Here is a 22230-nt window from a genome sequence, read left to right as displayed (position 1 = left end):
AAAGGAGAAAACACACACTTATCTGGGTCCAACCTGAGGCCTAGAGACCTCATATGGGCAAGCACAGCATCTCGATGACTGGCCGCCATTGCCTTCGACTGGGCCAGAATGAGCCAGTCGTCCAGGTAATTCAGTACACGGATGCCCAAGAGACACAACGGTGCCAGGGCAGCATCCATGCACCTTGTTAACGTGTGTGGTGAAAAGGGGTAGGCCAAAAGGAAGAACACAATACTGGTACACTTCGCCCCCAAAAGTGAACCTGAGGAACTCTTTGTGCTCTGGCAGGACACCTATGTGAAAATAAGCGTCCACAAGGTCGCTCATCACAAATCAGTCTTTGGACCTGATCTGGGACACAATAACCTTGAGCATGAGCATCTCGAACTTGTACGTCTTCAGAGTACAGTTCAGAGCCCGGAGGTCCAAAATTGGACACAGCCCCCCGTCCTTCTTGGGGACAACAAAATATCAGCTGTAGAAGCCGGAGTTCCGCTCTGGGAGGGGAAAATTAAGGCCCCTTTCCTCAGGAGTGAGAGACGTTCCTCTTGGAGGAACACCGCCTGGTGCCTGCCAACAGCAGCACACCTTGGAAGCGTGGAGGATGGGAGGAGAACTGGATCCTGTAGCTTTTTTCTACGGTATCCAGGACCCACTGAGACACACCTGGCAGAATTTTCCACGCTGCCTGGCTGTTGCCTGGCAGACCTCCCAGTGCCCTGAAACTGGTGCCAACTCAGGGAGCTCCATGCAAGGAAGAGGAGCAGGCACAGATTCTACTGCCCCCCGAAATGCCAGAGGTGGCGGACTTACATGAGACACTAACGCTACACCAAACACAGCATCGGGACACTGCGCTCATTGTGGTGGGAGATTTTAACAGTGCCAACCTCAAACGTGCACTACTGAACTTTCAGCAGCACATCACCTGCCCCACCAGGGGCGAAAGGACACTGGATCACTGCTACACACCATTCAAAAACAGCTACAAGGCACAATCACATCCACCGTTTGGGAAATCGGACCATGCTGCCACCTTCCTCATGCCTGTTTTTTAGGATTGGGAATGCGGACACTTCTCTGGTAGATGAGCTAAACACCTTTTACGCTCGCTTCAAGGCTGCAGCTAACCACGCTAGCAATGCTAGCGGTACAAACAGCATGCACACTGAGAGAGCTGGAGATGTAAACACGTTCACCATCTCAGAGCATGACGTGAGGAGGGCATTCAGGAGAGTGAATACCAGGAAGGCAGCAGGACCAGATGGCATCACAGGTCGGGTTCTGAAAGCCTGCGCTGACCAGCTAGCACTTTCTGAGTTCAGGCCACAGGCCACCTTCATGCAGGCGGCTGCCATTTTTCACAGACCTCCATGCTGAGGTGTCGAGGATGTGGAAAAGTCCATTTTCATCGCGTGTTTTTTCCCCTGCCATGTCTGACTTTTCGGCCATTATAGGGCTTGAAAGCCATGGGTATCGGGCGATGCCTAGGATTGAAGAGACGCTTGCGGGCTATCTCTCACCTACATCAACCGCATGGAGGAAGCCTACCCTTCCATCCAAGCCATGTAGAACCACTTCAGGCCTTGTTAAGGCCTACGCGGCAGCAGGCCAAGCCTGTGGGGCCCTGCACACCATAGCGGTTTTGCAGGCCTACCAAGCTGACCTTCACTGGTAGCATCACTTCCTGGTTTGGGAACAGCACCATGCAGGACAGACGAGCCCTCCAGGGGGTGGTGCGGTCAGCTGAACATACCATCCACACTGAGCTCCCTGACCTGCACGACAGCTACAACACGCGGTGCTGGACCAGAGCCAGGAAGATTGCAAAAGATCTCAGCCATCCCAACAATGGACTCTTTTCCTTGTTGCGTTCAGGGAAATGCTTCCGCTCCCTGAAAGCAAACACAGAAAGGATGAGGAGAAGCTTCTTCCCACAGGCCATTCGGAGTTTAAACCAGGAGACACCCAGGATCTAGCACTGGACCTCTCTCTCCATCCCCACTGTTCTATGCACCCCCCTTTTTTTTTTTTTGCAATGACACTTTAATTCTGGACTGTCACTGTCACTTTAACTCTGGACTTGCACAGCACAGTGCCACTTTATACACTCCATACACTATTTACACACCACACTTCACCTGGACATTCTATGGAACTTTAAACTCTGGACTTGCATAGCACAGTGCCACTTTATACACTATTTACACACCATACTGCACATTTATGTATATGTATATTTATGCATATGTATATACATTATTTCTTCATCTGTATTTTCATATTTTTATATAGTTTTCTTATATAGGTTTCTTATATAGTTTATACTTTTTATTATTTTATTCTTATTTTATTTCTTCCTTTTTTTATATATATACTTTTATATATTTTTTTATTCTTATACGGACAGTTGCATAAAGTATTTCACTGCATATCGTACCCTGTAGGTGTATGTGACAAATAAAATTTGATTTGATTTGATCTGATTAGAGGGAGCCTTCCTGAACAGGATGCTCCTAGGAACCCCAGCCCTCAAGCATCAGGGCTCCTTTGTAGCCCGTCTGGCCGAGATGACGGACCTAAGGTCCCCTCTCACCTGATGGGACTGGGCCCGGGTATGCCGACCGGCCTCCCTAGTCTTAGACGAGGGGGCACGGGCAGCCACACTAACCCTTTTTACTGCCCTGAGTGAGCTAGGAGAGGGTTGGGTGTGGCTGGATGGCCCAGGCTGCTCGCCGCGGCGGGGGAGAAACTCTCTGAACGCTGCCGACTGGCGTTTTGCCTCCTGATGCCTGTTGACGACAGTACTCATTGCATTGCCGAACAAGCCCTAAGGTGAAACTGGGGCATCCAGGAGAGAGGACTTATCCTTATCTTTGATGTCAGTTAAAGTGAGCCACAGGTGCCTCTCCGTGGCAACCAGCGCAGCCATTGAACGGCCTATGGAGCGAGCCGTCTGCTTTGTGGCATGGAGCGCAATGTCAGTGGCTCGGCGGAGCTCAGACACCACCTGAGGTTCCAATCCCTAGCCACCGTCGAGCTCTGTAAGCAGGTCAGCTTGGTAGGCCTGCAAAACCGCTATGGTGTGCAGGGCCCCACAGGCTTGGCCTGCTGCCGCGTAGGCCTTAACAAGGCCTGAAGTGGTTCTACATGGCTTGGATGGAAGGGCAGGCTTCCTCCATGCGGTTGATGTAGGTGAGAGATAGCCCGCAAGCGTCTCTTGAATTATAGGCATCGCCCCATACCCATGGCTTTCAAGCCCTATAATGGCCGAAAAGTCAGACATGGCAGGGGAAAAAACACGCGCTGAAAATGGACTTTTCCACGACCTGGACACCTCAGCATGGAGGTCTGTGAAAAATGGCAGCCGCCTGCATGAAGGTGGCCTGTGGCCTGAACTCAGAAAGTGGTCGTCTAGCTTAGAATGAACTACACGAACTTCCTCTTCCTAATTTTAATCTACCGCCTCGAGGAGCTCCTCGAACGCCGCTGATTTTGTCCTCACAGAAGCGTTCCCATAGTGTCAGCACTGATGCAGTGTCGAGTTCCCTCGAAAGGGAACTCTATAAAAGTTGAATGGGAGTTATTGTGACTTATTAATGTAACAGCAGCTGTATATCAAAATCTGGAAACAGTTTACAGGAAAGGTGAATTAGGTGTGAATGTGGTGAAGGGAAAGAAAATGGTTGGAAGGAGAGAAAAAGAGATCTACACTGTACCCAGGTGATAATGAACACTGTAATGAGGAGTCGGCAAAATGCATGTGAAGAAGTTTTAATGAAGAAAAGATAAGACAAACAATCCAAAAACAGTAAGCAAAGGCAGGGTCAAAAACAGGCACAGTCTGAAATAACAGTAACAAACAGTCCATAAGGAGAACAAATCACAAACACAAATCTGAAGAAGCAATAATCTAAAGAGCAAAAACAGGGTCAATAGTGATAAGTGTTTTTCTACAGTATATGGTGTGAATTAGTGTTGTTTCTGATGTTGACATTTATTTATTTTATCTGTGTATTTAGGGAATTATGTGATGTGTCTCTGTGTGTGATGGTTATTAAAAAACATGACCACCAACATGTGAGAAGCGATGTTTATCTTTCAGTATTTTCACAGAGACGGTAAGTCTCTGTGAAAATACTGAAAGATATACATCACATCTCACATCAGAACAAAGTACATTTTTTTCCACAGTGTGTAGATCAGTGTACATTACACACACATCTAATAACATACTAATACTCTATTGATACTAGAACAGCATTTAAAAAAAGATGTCGTGACAAACAGAAGTAATTAATAAACCAGCTTTTATCCTCCAGAAACATCACACTGGTCTCTACTGTAAATAGCTCTAACAGTGTGCTCTAAATCTTCTGTCAGCTCAGGTGTTTCCCAAAAAAGAGAATTCCCTGTGTAAATACTCCTACACACACACACACACACACACACACACACACAAAATACTACTCCTATTTACAGTGAGGTCAATAAATTAATTTCTCTGCTGTTATCTGTCCTGTGGGGCACGGTGGCTTAGTGGTTAGCACGTTTGCCTCACACCTCCAGGGTTGGGGGTTCGATTCACAACTCTGCCTTGTGTGTGTGGAGTTTGCATGTTCTCCCGTGCCTCGGGGGTTTCCTCCGGGTACTCCGGTTTCCTCCCCCGGTCCAAAGACATGCATGGTAGGTTGATTGGCATCTCTGGAAAATTGTCCGTAGTGTGTGATTGCGTGAGTGAATGAGAGTGTGTGTGTGCGCCCTGTGATGGGTTGGCACTCTGTCCAGGGTGTATCCTGCCTTGATGCCCGATGACGCCTGAGATAGGCACAGGCTCCCCGTGACCCGAGGTAGTTCGGATAAGCAGTAGAAAATGAGTGAGTGAGTGAGTTATCTGTCCTTATGGAGCTGCTACTATTTTATAGACCTGTTTCTGTTGTTCAATGGGAGCAAAAATGTTCCTGAAAATGTTTGTAACACGAAGTAAAAGTGTACAATGTACACAGATCTACACACTGAACACACTGTAATGAAGCAGTAAAGAATAGTGTGTAAATGTGTAAATGTTCCCCAGTAAAACTTTCCCCAGAGCTACTGAACACACTGTATGAAAATCTCTCTGCTAGAAATAAAGAGACGTGTTTGTTCAGAGTGACCTCTCTGTTATTATCTTCTTTCAGAAAGTTAAATACATCATCTCATATGAGCTGAGACACATGGATCTGTCCAAGAGCAGTGAAAGTTTATACACAGATGTTCATTTTATATTTTTATCCTGACATTAGAACCTTGTTCAGGTAGACACTTTATTTCTCACTGATTCACACCTCATTTCAATATCAGAGAAATAAATCGAACACGTCATGTCAGGACTCGGCACGGACTTTGGCCACGTGCTTCTGTTTATGTTCTGTGTCACATGTCTGCCCCACCATTGTCTCTTCCTCCCCGCCTCTGCACACCTGTTCCTCATGTGTTTAATTGGCATGTCTATTTAGCCATGCTGCGTTGCCTATGGCAGCGCGGAATGCTTGTTGTTGTTGTCGTTTGTCTTCCTTTGTCATCCTGTGTCCTAGTCTGTGTCCCTGTTTCGTTTTTTTTATTTAATAAATCTGTTTATTTTTATGCTATCCTGCATTTGGGTCTGTTTTTATCCCCGCGTTGTTGACACTTCATCATTTCTCTTCCAGTCTGTGTGGGTGTAATCTGACAGAGGAAAGCTGTAGAGTTCTGTCCTCAGTTCTCAGCTCAAACTCCTCCAGACTGAGAGAACTGAACCTGAGTCACAATAAACTGCAGGATTCAGGAATGAAGCTGCTCTCTGATGGACTGAAGAATCCACACTGTACACTGGAGATACTGAGGCACACACACACACACACACACACACACACACACACAGTTTTAATAAACACTACAACATCCAGTTCTCCTCTGTGGTAACTGTAATTGTAGTGATCTGATATATTGTCATTGTTGTGTGTGAGAGATGGAGAGTAAGTGTACTGTATATAAAGATTTTGTGTAGTTCATGTTTTCAATACTAAAACTGAGTGTGTAAGTATGAGAAGGTTTTCTTTCTTGCAGGATGTTTAACTGCAGTATTACAGATGAAGGTTGTGCTGCTCTTGCTTCAGCTCTGAGGTCAAACTCCTCATCACACCTGAGAGAACTGAATCTGTACGGTAATTATACAGGAGAATCAGGAGTGAAGCTGCTCTCTGATCTACTGAAGGATCCACACTGTAAACTGGAGACACTACGGTGAGTTACTGACTTACTGTCTTTTTACTGTATGATACTGAGTAATACTCACTGTGTGCTGTAAAATGTCACATCTAATGTGTGTATTTATGCTTCTGTTGTTCATAAGCAATGTGTTTAAATTTGTCTGTAATTCTGTCCTGTTGTGTTTTTCAGCATTAATGATAATAAACTCACCAGGTCTGGTGTATGACAGGAGTCTCTCCTCAGACCTTTTTTCCAGGATAAATCAGTTATGGTGGTGAAGCGTTAGAACATGTCGCACATTTCCAGCAGTTTGTGTCAGTAACGCGTGGGTAAAAACAGATCCAAATGCAGGATATCGTAAAATAAACAGATTTAATAACTAAAAACATGAAACAAAGACACAGGCAAAACATCAGATGACAACCAAAGACAACAGAGGATTCCGCACTGCTCAAGGCAATGCGGCACAGTTAAATAGACAAGACAATGAACACACAACGAACAGGTGTGCAGAGATGGGGAGGAGTAAACAATGGCAGGGCAGACACGTGACAGGGAACAAAAACAAGAACATGTGGCCAAAGTCCGGGCTGAGTCCTAACAGTACCCCCCTTGACAGTCCCGACGGGGTCCAGGAGGGGGGAGCGAGGCACACGGCGAGGCAGGTCGGGAGAGCAAGGCACACGGTGAGGCAGATGGGGGGAGCAAGGCACATGGCGAGGCAGGTGGGGGAGCAAGGCACACAGCGGTGCAGCCAGAGAGGGCTGAGCGACGTCCACAGCCAACCAGAAGGACCAAGCAAAGTCCACAGCTGAGCAGAAGGGCGGAGCGACGTCCACAGCCGAGCAGAAGGGCCGAGCACAACCCCCGATGCACCACGGTCAGACCCACGTTTTGGAAACCAGAAAGGGGGGAGGGTATATCATATGGTAAAAAATATCCTACTCCACAGAGCAAAAGTCAACAAAAATAAGAATGGCAACACACGAGCCTGCAACACCCCCGCAGACAGGAAGTGGAGCGGCATCCCCCGGGGAGAACCGGAAGCAGAGCAGCGTCCCTCACCGCAACAAAATGCGGACCGATGTCACCAAAACAACAAAATGTCCAGGGTACAAATAAAATGTAGGGGAAAAAAAATTCCCATGGAGCCGGTCCAGGCTGACGCTATCCTGCTGGGTCTTGGTGTGGCGGAATCTTTCTGTCAGTAAAGCGGTGGTAAAAACAGACCCAAGTGCAGGATAGCGTAGAATAAACAGATTTAATAACTAAAAACATGAAACAAAGACACAGACACAAAATCAGACGACAACCAAAGACAACAGAGGATTGCCTTGTGCAATGTGGCACAGTTAAATAGACAAGACAATGAACACATGAGGAACAGGTGTCCAGAGACAGGGAGGAGTAAACAAGGGCAGGGACAGGGAACAAAAACCTGACAGTTTGGGAGCTGAATCATTCATATTCAGATGTAGAAGATCCATAACAATAACTGTGACTGATCACATCCTTTTATCCTCTCAGCTATAACTTCACACTTTAACATATTTTACAATCCAGAGTAAAAAAAAAACTTATGATACTCAAACTTGTTTCTTTATATCTGATTTTGTCTATAAAGTTTTCTACATTTCTTATACATAAAATAAATTAAATTCTTGTCCTAAATACAAAGTTTTTCACTATATTCCTTCTTGAAAATTATTTTCTTCCTCCGTTTCTCTCTCTTCACACATCTATCATGTTGTTTTCACTTATTAGATCCTTTATTTCTTTACTCTCTGTATCTGATTTAAAAAACATCCCATCTGTCATATTGAGTTTACTGAAAACACTGTTAAAGTCCCATCATTATTATTTCTTTATACTTCTTTAAAATAATTTCTATACCATACATTTCCCTTTGTTATCTTTATAGACCAGTTTTACTTATTATTTTAAATATATTCTCAGTATCATCAGCAAAGCCACTCCTCTCCCCAACATCACATCTCCATTATTATACACAATCCCTCATTCCATCTCATCTCTCATCCATTACATTTAATCTCCAGTTTGTTTCTTGCAGTTCAATGTCCTCTCTTTTGTATATTTATCTTATACCTTTTCAATCTTATTCAAATTCTCACCATTTCAAATTTTCACCTTCTAACATTCACATTAATAAATCATGAGATCATAGCTCAGAACGAGCTCTTATATGAAACGTCACTTCAGATGTTTACTCACAGTTCATGTTAAAGTCTGTAATCCACCTGAATTGCCAAAGTTCATTGTTTATCAGTTCAGTCATATACAAAAATGGAAAAAAGAGAGAAAAATGCCAGTCCACAGAGAAATGTCCCCAATGTAGAGTGAGCTGAAATGTACTTAAGATAAGTACATTTCAGACTTAAGATACTTTAGCTCTTTATATTGAATTTATTGTCTACTAGTAAGGTAGGATTCTGTTTTTTTGTGTATTGTCTGATTATCTCATACACTGTGTTATTATTTTGTTATATTGTACCTCAATGTTGTTCCTGTAGTGTTGGTCTATGCTTATTAGTTCTCTCAGGTGACTAATCAAAGTAATTTCAGTCTCCCTTGAGTTGGTGACAGAGTTTATGAATCAGTTCTGGAGCTGTAATAACTCCATTCTGTACTCTTCATAGAAATAATAATCTTAATAAATTAATCATAAATTAGGAGCCGTGAACACTGAACACTTCACACAGGACACAGAGGAGAGTTAAGATGAACTTTCTTATTTACAAATGTATTTCCAGTCTTTACTTTAATAAATAGTTCATTATCAGTTTATCATTTATGATGTTTTATTTGTTGTTCTGTGTTCTCTCTGGTTGTGACGTTACTAAGCCTCATGTTCTGTGTTCTTTCTGGTTGTGATGTGACTAATCCTTTTGTTCTGTGTTCTCTCTGGTCGTGACGTTACTAAGCCTCATGTTCTGTGTTCTTTCTGGTCGTGACGTGACTAATAATCTTGTTCTGTGTTCTCTCTGGTTGTGATGTTACTAAGCCTCATGTTCTGTATTCTTATAAGTTGTGTTATTATTTTGTTATATTGTAACTCATTGTTGGTCCTATAGTCTTGGTATGCTTATTAATTCTCTCAGGTGACTAATCAAAGTAATTTCAGTCTCCCTTGAATTGTGAACAGAGATTATTAATCAGTTCTGGAGCTGTAATACCTCCATTCTGTACTCTTCATAGAATTAATCATCTTAATAAAATAGCATTAATCATAAATTAGAAGCTGTGAACACTGAACACTTCACACAGAACACTTTATCACATTTCTTTTGTCTTAGTGAGTTTATCTACACATCAGTAATGAAGCAGCATCTCTTCATACAGTACTCCTGTTTTTCACAGGTGAGAGAAGTGTGTGTGTGTGTGTGTGTGTGTGTGTGTGTGTGTGTGTGTGTGCTGATTTAAAATAATTTCTTGTTTTGTACCAAAGATAAATGTTCAGGATGAAGTTGCACAATCAAATGAAGGAAAATTATGAGAAGAGTTCATTAGAATAAGTAAAATTCGTGACTGAGCTAACATTGCATAAAATTTTTAAAATATATCCACAGGATTCGTTCCTCTCATAATGTCTGTCCCTCGTCAGTACTATCTGATCCAGCAGGGGAAAACCTGGAGTGATGCTCAGGCTTACTGCAGAGCCACATACACTGACCTGGCTATCAGAATCAGAAAGGTCTTTATTGCCAAGTATGTTTTCACATACGAGGAATTTTTTCTAGTACAGGAGCTCCACAGTGTAAACATATAGGCAATGAAATAAAGAAATGAACACATAAATAATAGACAGTTGTATGTGCAAATTGAAATATAAGTGTGCAAATTGAAGGAAAGACCAAACCAATTTCTCTACCGTCAGCTGGATAACTGGAAAACCTGATAATGCTCTGAAGAATGAAAACTGTGGTTATATAAATAACGGTCGGGCTGCTGATGCTCTGTGCTCAGACATAATGCCTTTCTTCTGTTACTCAGGTGAATTAATGTTTTAGTCAGTCTTTCATTTAGGCAAATTAAACAGCACAAAATGATGGTCTAATTGTGTTGTTGTTTGTGTTTCTGCATTTAGATATCAAGGTACAAAAAAACACTAAGACTGAAGGTCCGATCCAAAGAGGATATGAATGATCCTGCAGTGATGATGGCCATCTTGGAGAAGGTGGGTCTCATCCTCCACAAGACTTAAAATGTACATTTCCCAGTATTCATCAAACTCTGACACATAAACTGTATTGTAATTAGATTCTGACTGTTGTATACAGTTTCTGTATGATTTCGTACAGGTGAGTCTCTATCCTTCATTATTTAGTAATAAAATGTCTTATTCTGATCTTCAGATCAACCAGAAACTGAAGGATGATTTGGGGACAAAGAACATCACAGTGAAATGGCGTAAACAACCAGACGCAGTTGTGTTTCACAAGCTGAAAGAAGGAAATAATACAGTACAATAGAAATTTAAAAAATGTGACCTCTGTTACCTGTAAGTTAATTTTAAGTTACCTTTAGATTATGATGTTAAATCTCTTTCTATAACTTGTAGTCAATAATAAATTTATATCATTACCTGTTTTTAGTTTCTATTATAAATGAAACAAAAATGTGAAAAGTTCTCATAACACATCTGTTTTTACCTTTGAATCTCTCCTGATAACATCATTTGTAATTACTGTAGCTCTGTACACTGTAATAAGAGATGTGAGCTTTAGGGGTAAAGCAGAGTTTTAAAAGTAGTTGATAATAAATACTGACAAAAAAGTGATATTTATTATATCACTATTTATCACTTTGTTTATTCTTAAAATGTAATATTTTATAATATTTGATAAATGTACTACATTATTTCCTCACTGTTTCTCTGTCCTTGTGTTGCAAAAATGATTTGTAAGTGTTCATCTGCCTTCTGTACAAGGTCAGTTATTTATTTAGATAAAAATCATGTCTATTGATGACCTTAGTGTATATTCAGTTGATGTGTGTAGTGTAGCAGGTAGAATAGTGTCACCATACAATATATAAATCAAATGGATTGTCTTGAACATGTCAAATGTTTATATAACAGTGATTACTGAAGACTTGTAATCAAAATCCCAAAAGGAATTTAAACTTCACTGAGTTGCTCAGATTTTGAGACAATGTCACAGCCTACATTCAGCTCAAATGACTTGAACATTTACTAAATGGGGTCCTTCAGATCATCGAACACAGAAACAGCAGAGTAGAGATGATGCTTAAAGTTGTTTTACAAGCTTGAGCATAAAAGGTGACACCCTGGTAGAAAGACCACAAGCACACTGAAACAGACCACTCTGAAATCAGAACATAACTGTCATCTAACTAAATTAGGGGAATGCTAAACATTTTCAGAGGAGAACCTCAAAAGCTACAAAAAGATTGAAAGATCTCTCCATGTTGAGAGAATGTAAGAAAGAATGTGATACGTTTTAATACTGTAAAAAATGTAATCTACACGTTTGTACTGAATATACAGTACCGGATGTTCCTTATGTTTCTACTCTTTTCAGTGGCAAATGAAGTTTACAGCTTACATGGAATTGTTAAACAGCTTAGAAAATTCATCCCAAACCTGGCAGAAGATAAGCCATTGTGGAACCTTCTCTCAAAGAAAAATAACTGGAATTGGGGCACTGCGCAACAAATAGGTTCTGATCACTGCCAGTTCTGACCTTCTATGACCCAAACAAAGAGCTGGAATTGTCAACACATCATCCAATGTATTAGGTGCAGTCCTTTTGCAGAAATATTGAAGGCATTCTTCTGTTTAATTACATTTTCTTGGGTTTCTTACCAGCTGCATTTCCCCTTCCTGTTTCTGTTCTCTTACTATCCAGATTGCTGCAAACCCCTTTTCCAGAGCAGTTAAGGACAATTTCTTAAAATCCAATAAAAACTAAAATCTGTAATGTTGTACTTCACTTGAACCTTTATTTAACAGACAAAACAACAAAGAAAAGGTTTTCAGTGATTTTCACTGAAAAACTGAATCTTGAAATTGATTTGATTCATGTTCAGAACTATTATCTATTCCTTAGTTTTAGCAATACAGTCTAGATTGAGGTGATCAGCTTCATGTTACACTTAAAAATCCAACTTGCAAATAGTTAACTCTGTTTAAAATTAGGTGAACAAATTTTTAAACACAGTGTTGATTTTAATTATAAAAACGATTTAAGTGCGCGTTTATCATTTATTTTTATTCGATAAAATAGAAGTAAACTCAGTAAACTTCAAACTTAATATTTTGAATTCTTTATTCGAGCATGTCACTTCCTGTCACTGCACATGCACAGTAGGGGTGGAGCCGAACCCGAATACGGTATGTTTTTTACTAATACTTATTTCGAACAAATACTTATAAAAATATTTGTATTCGGGAACAAGAAAAACTTTTTATCAAAAAGCTGCTTTTTCTCATGAGACCGCAGTGAATGCCTGCATGAGTGAGTAAGTGAGTGACAATCAGGTGGTAAAAGAGGTGACTGACACAGGCTGCTCCACACAGCAACAGAGAAGGCTCAGCTGAGCGAAAAAAGACTTCACTGCATCACTATTTTTGTTGAATATATTTTTGTACCTTAACTTTCGGGAAGCGGAGTTTGATCGGGAGATTATTCCATTACGCTGCATTATTGACGTCTGCAGTCGGGTGCTCTCATGTTCACTCTGTTTACATAGCTCTGTTAGCTCGGCAATTTAGACAATAGGCTGTTGACAGAGTAACGTTAACGTTCGGTTAAAAAGGTTAAAGCAATGCTTGTGTAGTTGTGTCGAATTGTATGCACTTGTGGGAGTTATATGGTACATTTAAGTTACTTTGTCGTTTGCAGACTGCAAGATGTAGGCTATAGGCTAGTTAACCTTAGCATAGCTTCCCATCACTCATTAACTTAGTTGAAACTCCTCACATGGATTTGGGCAACCAAATAGAAAATAGTGTGGCTGCTGAGCCATCTCTTGGTCCTCCACCAGCCAAAAAACATCTGCAATGCATAATCACATGCACTTAAAGCATCCTCTCCTGGTACTTTCTGCCAACCCTCCCACAAGCACCAATCCCCCCCACCAGCACCAATTCATCATCACAGCCATGTTCTGCCAAACCCTTCACAAGCACAAATCCCCCCACCAGCACCAATTCTTCATCACAGCCATGTTCTGCCAAACCCTCCACAAGCACCAAACCATCATCACAGCCATGTTCTGCCAAACCCTCCACAAGCACCAAACCATCATCACAGCCATGTTCTGCTCCTGCAAGTCAGTTTCAATCACCTATATTATTTGCATTTAATGCAAAACAGGCTTATCCAACCAACCACCCCACTGCAAAGCAAATAACAAACACAGTGGGAGAAATGATTTGCCTTGACCTGATGCCCTACTCAGTAGTGGAGAATAAAGGTTTTCACAAGCTTCTTAATGTGGTTGCACCTCGACACCAACTACCATCTCGTTGGCATTTCTCTCGCACAGTTATACCACAACTTTACCAAGATGTGAAAACAAAAGTAAAAGAAGCTCTCTCAAAAATTTAAGGGAAATTTGTGCACTGCACATCTGACATCTGGACGAGCACATTTTCCACAAATGCATATCTTTCTCTCACTGGCCACTGGATAGAATGCAAACAGAGTCCACAAGGAATAGATGAACATAAACGTGTGACAGCACTTCTCAAGATGGATTTTAATGAAGATCACACAGCATGGCAAGATGATGTTGGAGCGAAATTTTCTGTTGAGTATTTTGTCACAGATAATGCCACTAACATGGTTAAGGCAATTGCTGATGGTAACTATGTGCACATTAAGTATATGGCTCACACCTTACAACTAGTGGTAACAGCTGCTCTAAAAGAGTGCCAGGGAATGACCAATGTGATATTGATTGCTCGCAAGATCACTGGGTTTGTACACAGATCAAACAAAGCTGTGAACAAACTTCACAAAATCCAGGAAGAGCTTGGCCTTCCCAAGAACACTTTGGTGCATGATGTGTCAACCAGGTGGAATTCCTCCTTCCACATGCTCCAGCGGCTGTTGGAGCAGAGACAACCACTGACTACCATGAGTGCAGAGATGGATCTGGGAGGTGTAATGTCACACCATCAATGGGAACCAGTGCAGGCCATTGTGAAAATACTACAACCATTTGAGGAGGCAACACACACTGTGTGTGAGGATGTGGCTTCTCTGTCTTCTGTTATCCCCTGTGTGCAGGCTCTCAAGACTGCATTAACAAACTTAAAGGTGGATGCGGATGTACAGGCTCTTCCAGAGGCACTTAAAATGGTGACCACATTGCAGTCACAGTTGGCTCAGCACTTCCAGGCTGTCTGTGATGACTCCTCAGGTCATTACTTTAAAGCCACCCTAGTGGATCCCCCGATTTAAGAGCTTGCCCATGTCACTACTTAGTACATCAGAGTTTGACAGGCTCAAGGCAGATGTGGCTGCAGAGGTAGATGCAGAACTCCAAGCGGATGATGTTTTTGGGGTATCTGAAGCTGCCAGTTCATCCTCAGTTGAGAGTGAGACCAGTGGGTGAAAAAGCCTCTTTTGGGGGGCAATGCACAATCTTGCTAAACCAAAAGCCAAATCTGCCTCATCTGGTGGTATGACCTCCCTCAAGATAGTTTAGAGCTACTTAGCTGAGGACAGCACTGAATCACTGACCTCAGATCCTGCAGTGACCTTCTGGTCAAAAATGATGCAGCCACAGCCAGCCCTGGCTCATGTGGCAGTGAAATATCTCACCTGCCCCCCAACACGTGTCTCCTCTGAGAGGATCTTTAGCACAGCAGGAGATGTCGTGTCCCCACATTGCTCCAGACTGCTCCCCTCACATGTGGAGGAGCTTGTGTTCACAAAACACAACATGGAGAAATTTAACTGAGAGTATGTTGGCAGAAGATATCTTCTTCCAAGTGAAATATGGTTAAGTTATGGTTAACATAAAACATGAAAAAAAAAAAAAAAAAATTAAAAACATAAAAAATTAAAAAAAAAAAAAAATTAAAAACATAAAACATAAAAAAAAAAAAAAAAAATGTTTTTTGGCAGACAGTTGACAATAGCAGGGCTGTATCTTTTAGTATTATATAGAATACAACTTTTGTTCTGCCAGATCTCCCAGTCAGGGGTTGATAAATTTTAGTTCTTGGAAATCTGTGCATTAGAAAGAAGTTCTTTCAGAAGAAGAACAGTTCTTTGAAGTAATGTTCACAATGGTATTTTATTAGTTGTTGGTTTATCCATGGATGAGGTAATGGCTGTTCTGTTATTTTCTTTTCAATGACATTCCTTGTTACATGTTCAAGAACATAAACCAATATTGCATATCCATAATTATTATAATGAATATAATTAAAGAATACTTACACTATAACATAAATTAGAAGTGTAACAAAAAAAATGGATTTTTATGCCTATTTTGAATTTTACTCGAATACAAATACAAATATAAATAATTCCCCCCTCAACAAATATAAATACAAATACAAATTTATGGTTTATGAGGTGAACTGCATCATTAAAATGATAAATCTGAATACATATTTTTAACAACCAAAAGATTTTGTGACTTTTACTCTCAAAACAAATGTAATTTAATTGTTTATGTTAAAACCCATGACAGATTTTAAAGATAATTATTTTTATTTTAACTGAATTTGCACATGAAACTTGCAGACAATTATTACCGAAGAACAAATGTTTTAAAACTTCTTTCAGTTTTTGTTCAGTGTTTTATTCAGACTCGATATAATAAAAAAAATTAAATGTATCCCTCCGTTACCCTTCTCTGCCTTTTTTATAAACAGAATATACAATACTGTTTCTGAAAAATAAAGAAAATAATGTATTCAGAACTACTGAGATAGAGGTTTTTGTTCTGAAAAAGTAACATTTCCCTTTTATTACACTTCTTCTCTCCTGCCGTCGAGAAAATCCTTTCAGTGGGTACAGATGATGCAGTGATTTCCATGTGTATCAAGCTTGCTTTTGAGTGAGGAATGTTGGTCTTCATCCTGTTTAATTAAATCACATAGAGAGGTTGCATGTCCTTTGCAATCATTCCAGCAAGGCTCCTTGTAATATAAAAAAGCTCTAGGTGAATCACCTAAGTGAAATAACACAAATTCTACATGTAGCCTAAATATAGGAATCCTGACATATTCAGACATATTTATATTTCAGGCTTGAAGCAAATATTTTTCATTTGTAGAAACTTACACCAGGTTACATATGTAACCCGGTTTCCTGAGAAAGGAACGAGATGCTGCGTCAGTGTGTCTGAAGCTCTGTGTGCACACACGCCAATTTAATGGCTCGGGAAGGACACGTGACGAAGTTATTGCGCGCCAGTAAGTCCATATAAGGGCAACTACGTCACACTACTCCAGCTTCTATTTGTCTGAAGGAAGCGCGAGAGGACGTCCGGGGCGTGGCCAGTGATGCAGCTTCTTGTTCCCTTCTCAGGGAACCGGGTTACATACGTAACCTGGTGTAGTTCCCTTTCGAGGGAACTCGATGCTGCGTCAGTGCTGACAATATGGGAACGCCAATATCCATGCCGCCACAAACGGGTCGATGACTGTGCCAGAGGCCGTAAGAGAGCACGAGTTGACTGGGAACAGACCATCAATGGGCCTGCAGGACCTGGGACCCTGGAGTGGGATCTAAGTCCAGATTATAGAACCTGATAAAGGTTTGCAGAGAGGACCAACCTGCCACAGCACAAACATCTATAAGGGGGACACCCCTGGCCAAGGAACTGGACAAGGCAATACCCCTAGTGGAGTGAGCTGCGAGGCAAGACCGCACACCTCATAGGCCTGAGCTAATGGCCTCCAGTACCCAGTGCGTCAGGAGCTGCTTGGAAACCGGCCCCTAATACAGACAAAAAGGGTGGAGGAGTTACTCCAGGAGCTAGAGCGGTGGACAAAGGTCCTCAAGGCTCTCACTGGGCAAAGCAAATGCAGCCTCTCCTGTTCCGCCGACTCATGGGGTGGGGGACAGTAGGGCCGCAGTATGACTGGACAGCCAGCCATCCTGGGCACCTTTCATATCCTGCCCTGGGGTGCAGAATAGCCTTGGACATGTCAGGGGGAAATTGTAGGCAGGCGCAGGGCGATCGACAAGGCCTGCAAATCCCCCACTCTCTTGAAAGAGGCCAAGGCTAGGAGCAGAGCCAACTTCAGGGTCAGAAACTTCTAGAGGCTAACTCCATAGGCTCAAAGGGGGTTTCCAGCAGCCCCTCCAGGACCACAGAGAGGTCCCAGGAAGGAAGGCGTGGCCTTGCAGGAAGGCCTCAGCCGCCTGACATCACGCAGAAAGCGTGAGACCAGAGGATGCCTACCCAAGGAGGCCCCAAGGACAGGTTTGTGGTTCGCAGTGATGGCAGCCATGTACACCTTTAAAGTAGATGGGGACAGGCCCCGAGAATAGCAAGACTGCAAGAACTCCAGCACTGTACCAACCAGGCAGTGAACTGGTCCTGACAGTGTTCAGTCCCACTCTGGGCGGGGAACATGCTCTATGGCCACTTTCCTCAGGAGCAAGAGAAGTTCCTCTTGGAGGAACACCGCCTGGTGCCTGTCAACAATCGTGGGCAAGACACCCTGAAAACATGGAGGACGGGAGGAGAACTGGATTCTGTAGCCATTTCTACAGTACCCAGGACCCACTGAGACACACCTGGCAGAAGTTTCTAGCTGCCTGGTTGTCTGATAGTGGTGTCAACCTTGTGCAGACCTCCCGGGTGCCCTGAAACAGCACACTGGCAGGTGCTAACCCTAGGAGATCCGTGCAAGGAAGAGGAGCAGGCACAGACCTTGCACAGACAGCACAGACTGCTGGAGGCGGCGGGGCAGGCAGTAGGGGAGCCTTCCTGAATGGGACGCTTCTAGGAACCCCAGCCCTCAGGCATCAGGTCTTGGCCCGGGTACGACGACCGGCCTCCCTAGTCTTAGACGGGGGGCACGGGCAGCCACATTAACCCTCCTTTCTGTGCTGAGTGAGCTAGGAGGGGGTTGGGTGCAGCTGGAAGATGACCCACCTGAACCCCAGTACTCACTGCGTCGCCGAACAAGCCCTGAGGTGACCAGGAGAGAGGACCTATCCTTATCTTTAATATCAGTTAAATTGAGCCACAGGTGTGCAGGGCTGCACCTGCTTGGCCTACTGCCATGTAGGCCTTACCCACAAGGGCTGAAGTAGTCCTACAAGGTTTGGATGGAAGGCAGGTTTTCTCCATGCGGGCGATGTAGGTTGTTGTAAAAAATCTTGAGACTCGAGAATGCCCCAAAGTAAAGTATTATGCATTACAGAATATTAACATAAGATTTATGGGAATAGGCCAGAGTCAACAAGAAAGTAAATTTATTGTAATTATAAAATTATAGGTCAAAGAGGTTTGGGTGGAGGAAGAGCGAGTCAGAGGTTTTTTAATGTGTGATGGCGTAAAAGGACGGTGAACAGAGCTGTTCCATGAACGTAAACAGATCACGGGTCATATCGGTCAAAAGTTCAGCTGAAACAGGCCTCGTGTAGGGAGTAGGGCAAGACAGCCGAATCATTCGACCAGCTGGACGAACCTGCTGACTCTGATGTTCAGGATCTAAGGGGAAAGGGGAACCTGGCCTTTAGAAATAGAGGAACAAAGGCTTAAAATAAGTATGTGCAAGCAGCAGTGGAAAGTGACAGACGACGATCATAATAAAGACTGAGATCATAGCAAAAGTTCATAAGTTTAGCAAGCTTAAGGAGTCAACCTTGAACTCAATTTATATACAAAGCAGCAATATAAACAGCAAGGGCTTGACAAAAAATAGCAGTATAACATAACCAATATAAAGACTTACCATAATTCAAAATCAATTATCAATTATATAATCAACATATAATCAATCATCAATTATATAATCAGTAGAAACATATACAGTATAAAATAGCAAGAAAATACATGAGGAAACCTACTCATTGCAGCTGACAAAAGAGGATTGAGCCACAAGATGTCTGTGTCATGGAAGATTGGGTCTTGTTGAACAACAAGGAAGTAAAGTGACAAGACCAAGGGAGTGAAGATCTCCTGAGTACATTTTTAATAATAACAATGAAGTATATCTACAATAACAGGAAAAACTGTATATGGGCATATGAAACCTTGTTTTTCTGGAAATATGGAGAAGCCAGAGAAAGTTACTTAGGAGGCATAGGAGGTATTTTTGTAAAATAAGGGGAATTGAGAAAGGTCATGTGAATGATGTAATAATGATGTAATGAGGAAATAATGAGACAATACCTGAATGTATAGGAAGCACCTAGAGGTGCCAGGGTATATATTGAGAAGATTTTCTGGGGAGAGTTAGAAGAACTTTAGAATTTTTTGAACGAGGTAGACCTTTTAGTTGAACTCATACAGTAGAACCTTTTGGGTTACCGGCCTTTTGGGGTTTATATTTGATTGCTTTAGACTTAGAGATTTCTCCTTGAGCTCAATGGAGGTGTTGGCTGATTGACTGCAATAAAGAAGTTTGCTCATTCTCATCCAGGTCTGGAAAATCTTCTCATGGTTTATTTGTGTCAATTACAAAGTTTATATTTGTATCAGTTAAGTTTGTTTAAAGAAGTTAATATTCGGCTAAAAATCTAAGAGTGTATCCCACCCTTGCAATATGTCCACTTGGAGGCGGGAGCTCTAAGTTCCGACAAGGTGAGAGATAGCCTGTAAGCATCTCTTCAATCCCAGGCAACGCCCCATACCATGGCCTTCAAGCTCTATAATGGCTGAATAGTCAGACATGGCAGGAGAAAAAACACGCGCTGAAAATGGATTTCTCCAAGACCTCGATACCTCAGCAAGGTGGTTTGGGAAAAACGGCAGCAGCCTGTGTGAAGGTGGCCTGCGGCCTGAAGTTAGAAAGCGGTCGTCTAGCTTCGAACGGACGACATTAACTCCCTCTTCAGGCCAATCTGAATTTAACATAGACACAGTGTGTGTCACAACCTCAAAGAGCTCTTCGAATGCTACTGATTGTGTCGGCTGTTCAGAGGGGAAAACCCCTCCCCACCCGCATTGAGCTCCTCAGAGCTCGACGTGGAAAGCAGCATGCTCTCTTCCGGGTCGACAGAAATCGCAGTGCAAGCTCCCGAAGCTGAGCAACGGAGTCAGGAGAGAGGGCAAGAGAAAGGGAATACCCATCTCTTGCTCCACTTCCGCTAACTCAACCTGCGAACCCCCTGATCGAAGCCACCACATCGGACCCAAACTATGAGGCGTAGCCGAAGCTGAAAATACAGCCAGGCGGGATCGGAGTGTATGCAGAGGGAATCCCTCACAATGCACGCAGCCGACACCCTCGAGAGCGACCGGGAATGCTCCTCTGCCAAACAAAGAGAGTGCGTGTCGTCCCCGATGATAAAGCAGGCGCACGGATGCTTTAACATATTTTGTCTCTCTGCACTAGACATACAGGACAAACAATTGACACACATACACAGAGCACTTCCTGAAGACAAAGAAGCTGGAGTAGTGTGATGTAGATGCCCTTACTTCTGATTTACTGGCTCGTAATCACTTCGTCACATGTCCTTCCTGAGCCATTAAATTGGCGTGTGTGCACACAGAGCTTCAGACACAACTTCCTCCCATAGCGTTAGCACTGATGCAGCATCGAGTTCCCTCGAAAGGGAGCATAATTTATTTAGATAACATTGGCTAAATGTGTATATAATGAATATAGTATTTATTTAATCAATCTGCTAAACAAAAAAAAAAAAAAGAAAAGAAAAAAAAAGAAAAAGAAAAAACTAATTTCTTTCGTCACCTCTATAGCTACCTGGATATTCTTTGCCTTTCTGAAGCTGAAAGGATTCTGTCAGTGACTTCTGATTCAGTGCTGATGGGGTTCTGTTTGAAGAATTTTCCTCCTCCTGTCTGTCTTCCTTTTGCAGCTCAGAGTTCTCTTCACCATGTTTTTTAATGTGCTACACACATCGCAGTTTGTAATGTTTTCATTTACAGCAGTAAAATAATTCCATACAACGTTCCGCAATCTTTCAGCCATGGTTTCGGTCATTCAGTGTCTGACGCTGTATCCTGCAGACAGAAGTGTGTGCTTTTTTAAACCATTTGGATGGAAAAGGTTAATTACTCGAAGCTCTGATTAACACTGTGTGCTAGTGCCTCCTGCTGGTCAAATATGTTTATAGCAGAATAAACTGTATCAAAGAATATCTGCGTTGTGAAAATACTGTATATAAAGAATAAATCCACATATTACTGCGTAAATAAATACATATAAATGCAACGTGCAAGCAGAAAGACAAATAATTATAGTAATTGAATTAAACTTTGCTAGGGCAAACCTTTTAAAGGAAATTATCAATTAAAAATGTTAACGTTTTGTTTATTTAATTCTGAATGTAGTTCATTATTTTTTTAGTCTAAATGACTGCAAATTGTAGAGTTTAGTATGTATTGTGTTTTTAGAAAGTGTCCCTTCTGTTCTGGAAATGGGGTTTCTATTTACCCAGCAAACACAGAATGTTCTCCACAGCTGAAACTAATTTATATGATTTTGATGTACACACATACAGAGTCCTCCAATGAAACCAATTTAAAGATTTAAATTGTGTTTCATTTCATTCACCCGAACTACAATCAGTCAGATAGTTCAACAAGAGTGAGCAAATATTACATTACCATTACCATACAGTAGAGAGAGCTCATACACAATGTTGTTAGTGTTTGTTTACTCTTTTCCTAGAAAGCCCCAGCAGAAGCACACATGTCTCCACACTTGTTCCTAATCATGTCTCATTGTCTTTTGTATTTAACTGTGCCACGTTGCCTTCTGCAGCGCGGAATCTACTGTTGTCTTGTCCTGTCTCTAGTCCGTGTTATGTTTTGTGTACTTCTGTTATTAAACCCCATTTATTT

At 42.1% G+C, this 22230-nt stretch overlaps 1 protein-coding gene and 1 long non-coding RNA gene across 6 annotated transcripts in view; both read left to right on the top strand.

Moving 5' to 3' along the window:
- The window catches only part of LOC132843539 (NACHT, LRR and PYD domains-containing protein 3-like), a 924649-nt gene extending 918654 nt beyond the window's left edge, over window positions 1-5995 (top strand). Inside the window, exon 9 of one of the 4 annotated variants that reach the window (XM_060866943.1) lies at window positions 5691-5995. In XM_060866943.1, the coding sequence (XP_060722926.1) occupies window positions 5691-5943 (253 nt within the window). In that variant the 3' untranslated portion in view covers window positions 5944-5995. The remainder of the gene's footprint in view (window positions 1-5690) is intronic. The other 3 variants (XM_060866944.1, XM_060866941.1, XM_060866945.1) reach the window with 3 other exon arrangements.
- A 2236-nt stretch (window positions 5996-8231) lies between these two features.
- LOC132843585 (uncharacterized) lies at window positions 8232-10809 on the top strand. Of its 2 annotated transcripts, none has more exons than XR_009648134.1 (5): window positions 8232-9609; window positions 9819-9943; window positions 10127-10242; window positions 10337-10426; window positions 10605-10809. It is a non-coding gene; the product is annotated as an uncharacterized LOC132843585 (long non-coding RNA). The 2 variants fall into 2 exon arrangements; XR_009648133.1 differs by having other exon boundaries at window positions 9819-9957.
- Window positions 10810-22230: the final 11421 nt, after the last annotated feature.

Source organism: Tachysurus vachellii, chromosome 3 (genome assembly GCF_030014155.1).
Source record: "Tachysurus vachellii isolate PV-2020 chromosome 3, HZAU_Pvac_v1, whole genome shotgun sequence".
NCBI classification, from domain to species: domain Eukaryota; kingdom Metazoa; phylum Chordata; class Actinopteri; order Siluriformes; family Bagridae; genus Tachysurus; species Tachysurus vachellii.
Note: the sequence above shows the minus strand (reverse complement) of the source record. Positions and strands in the feature narration are given on the sequence as shown.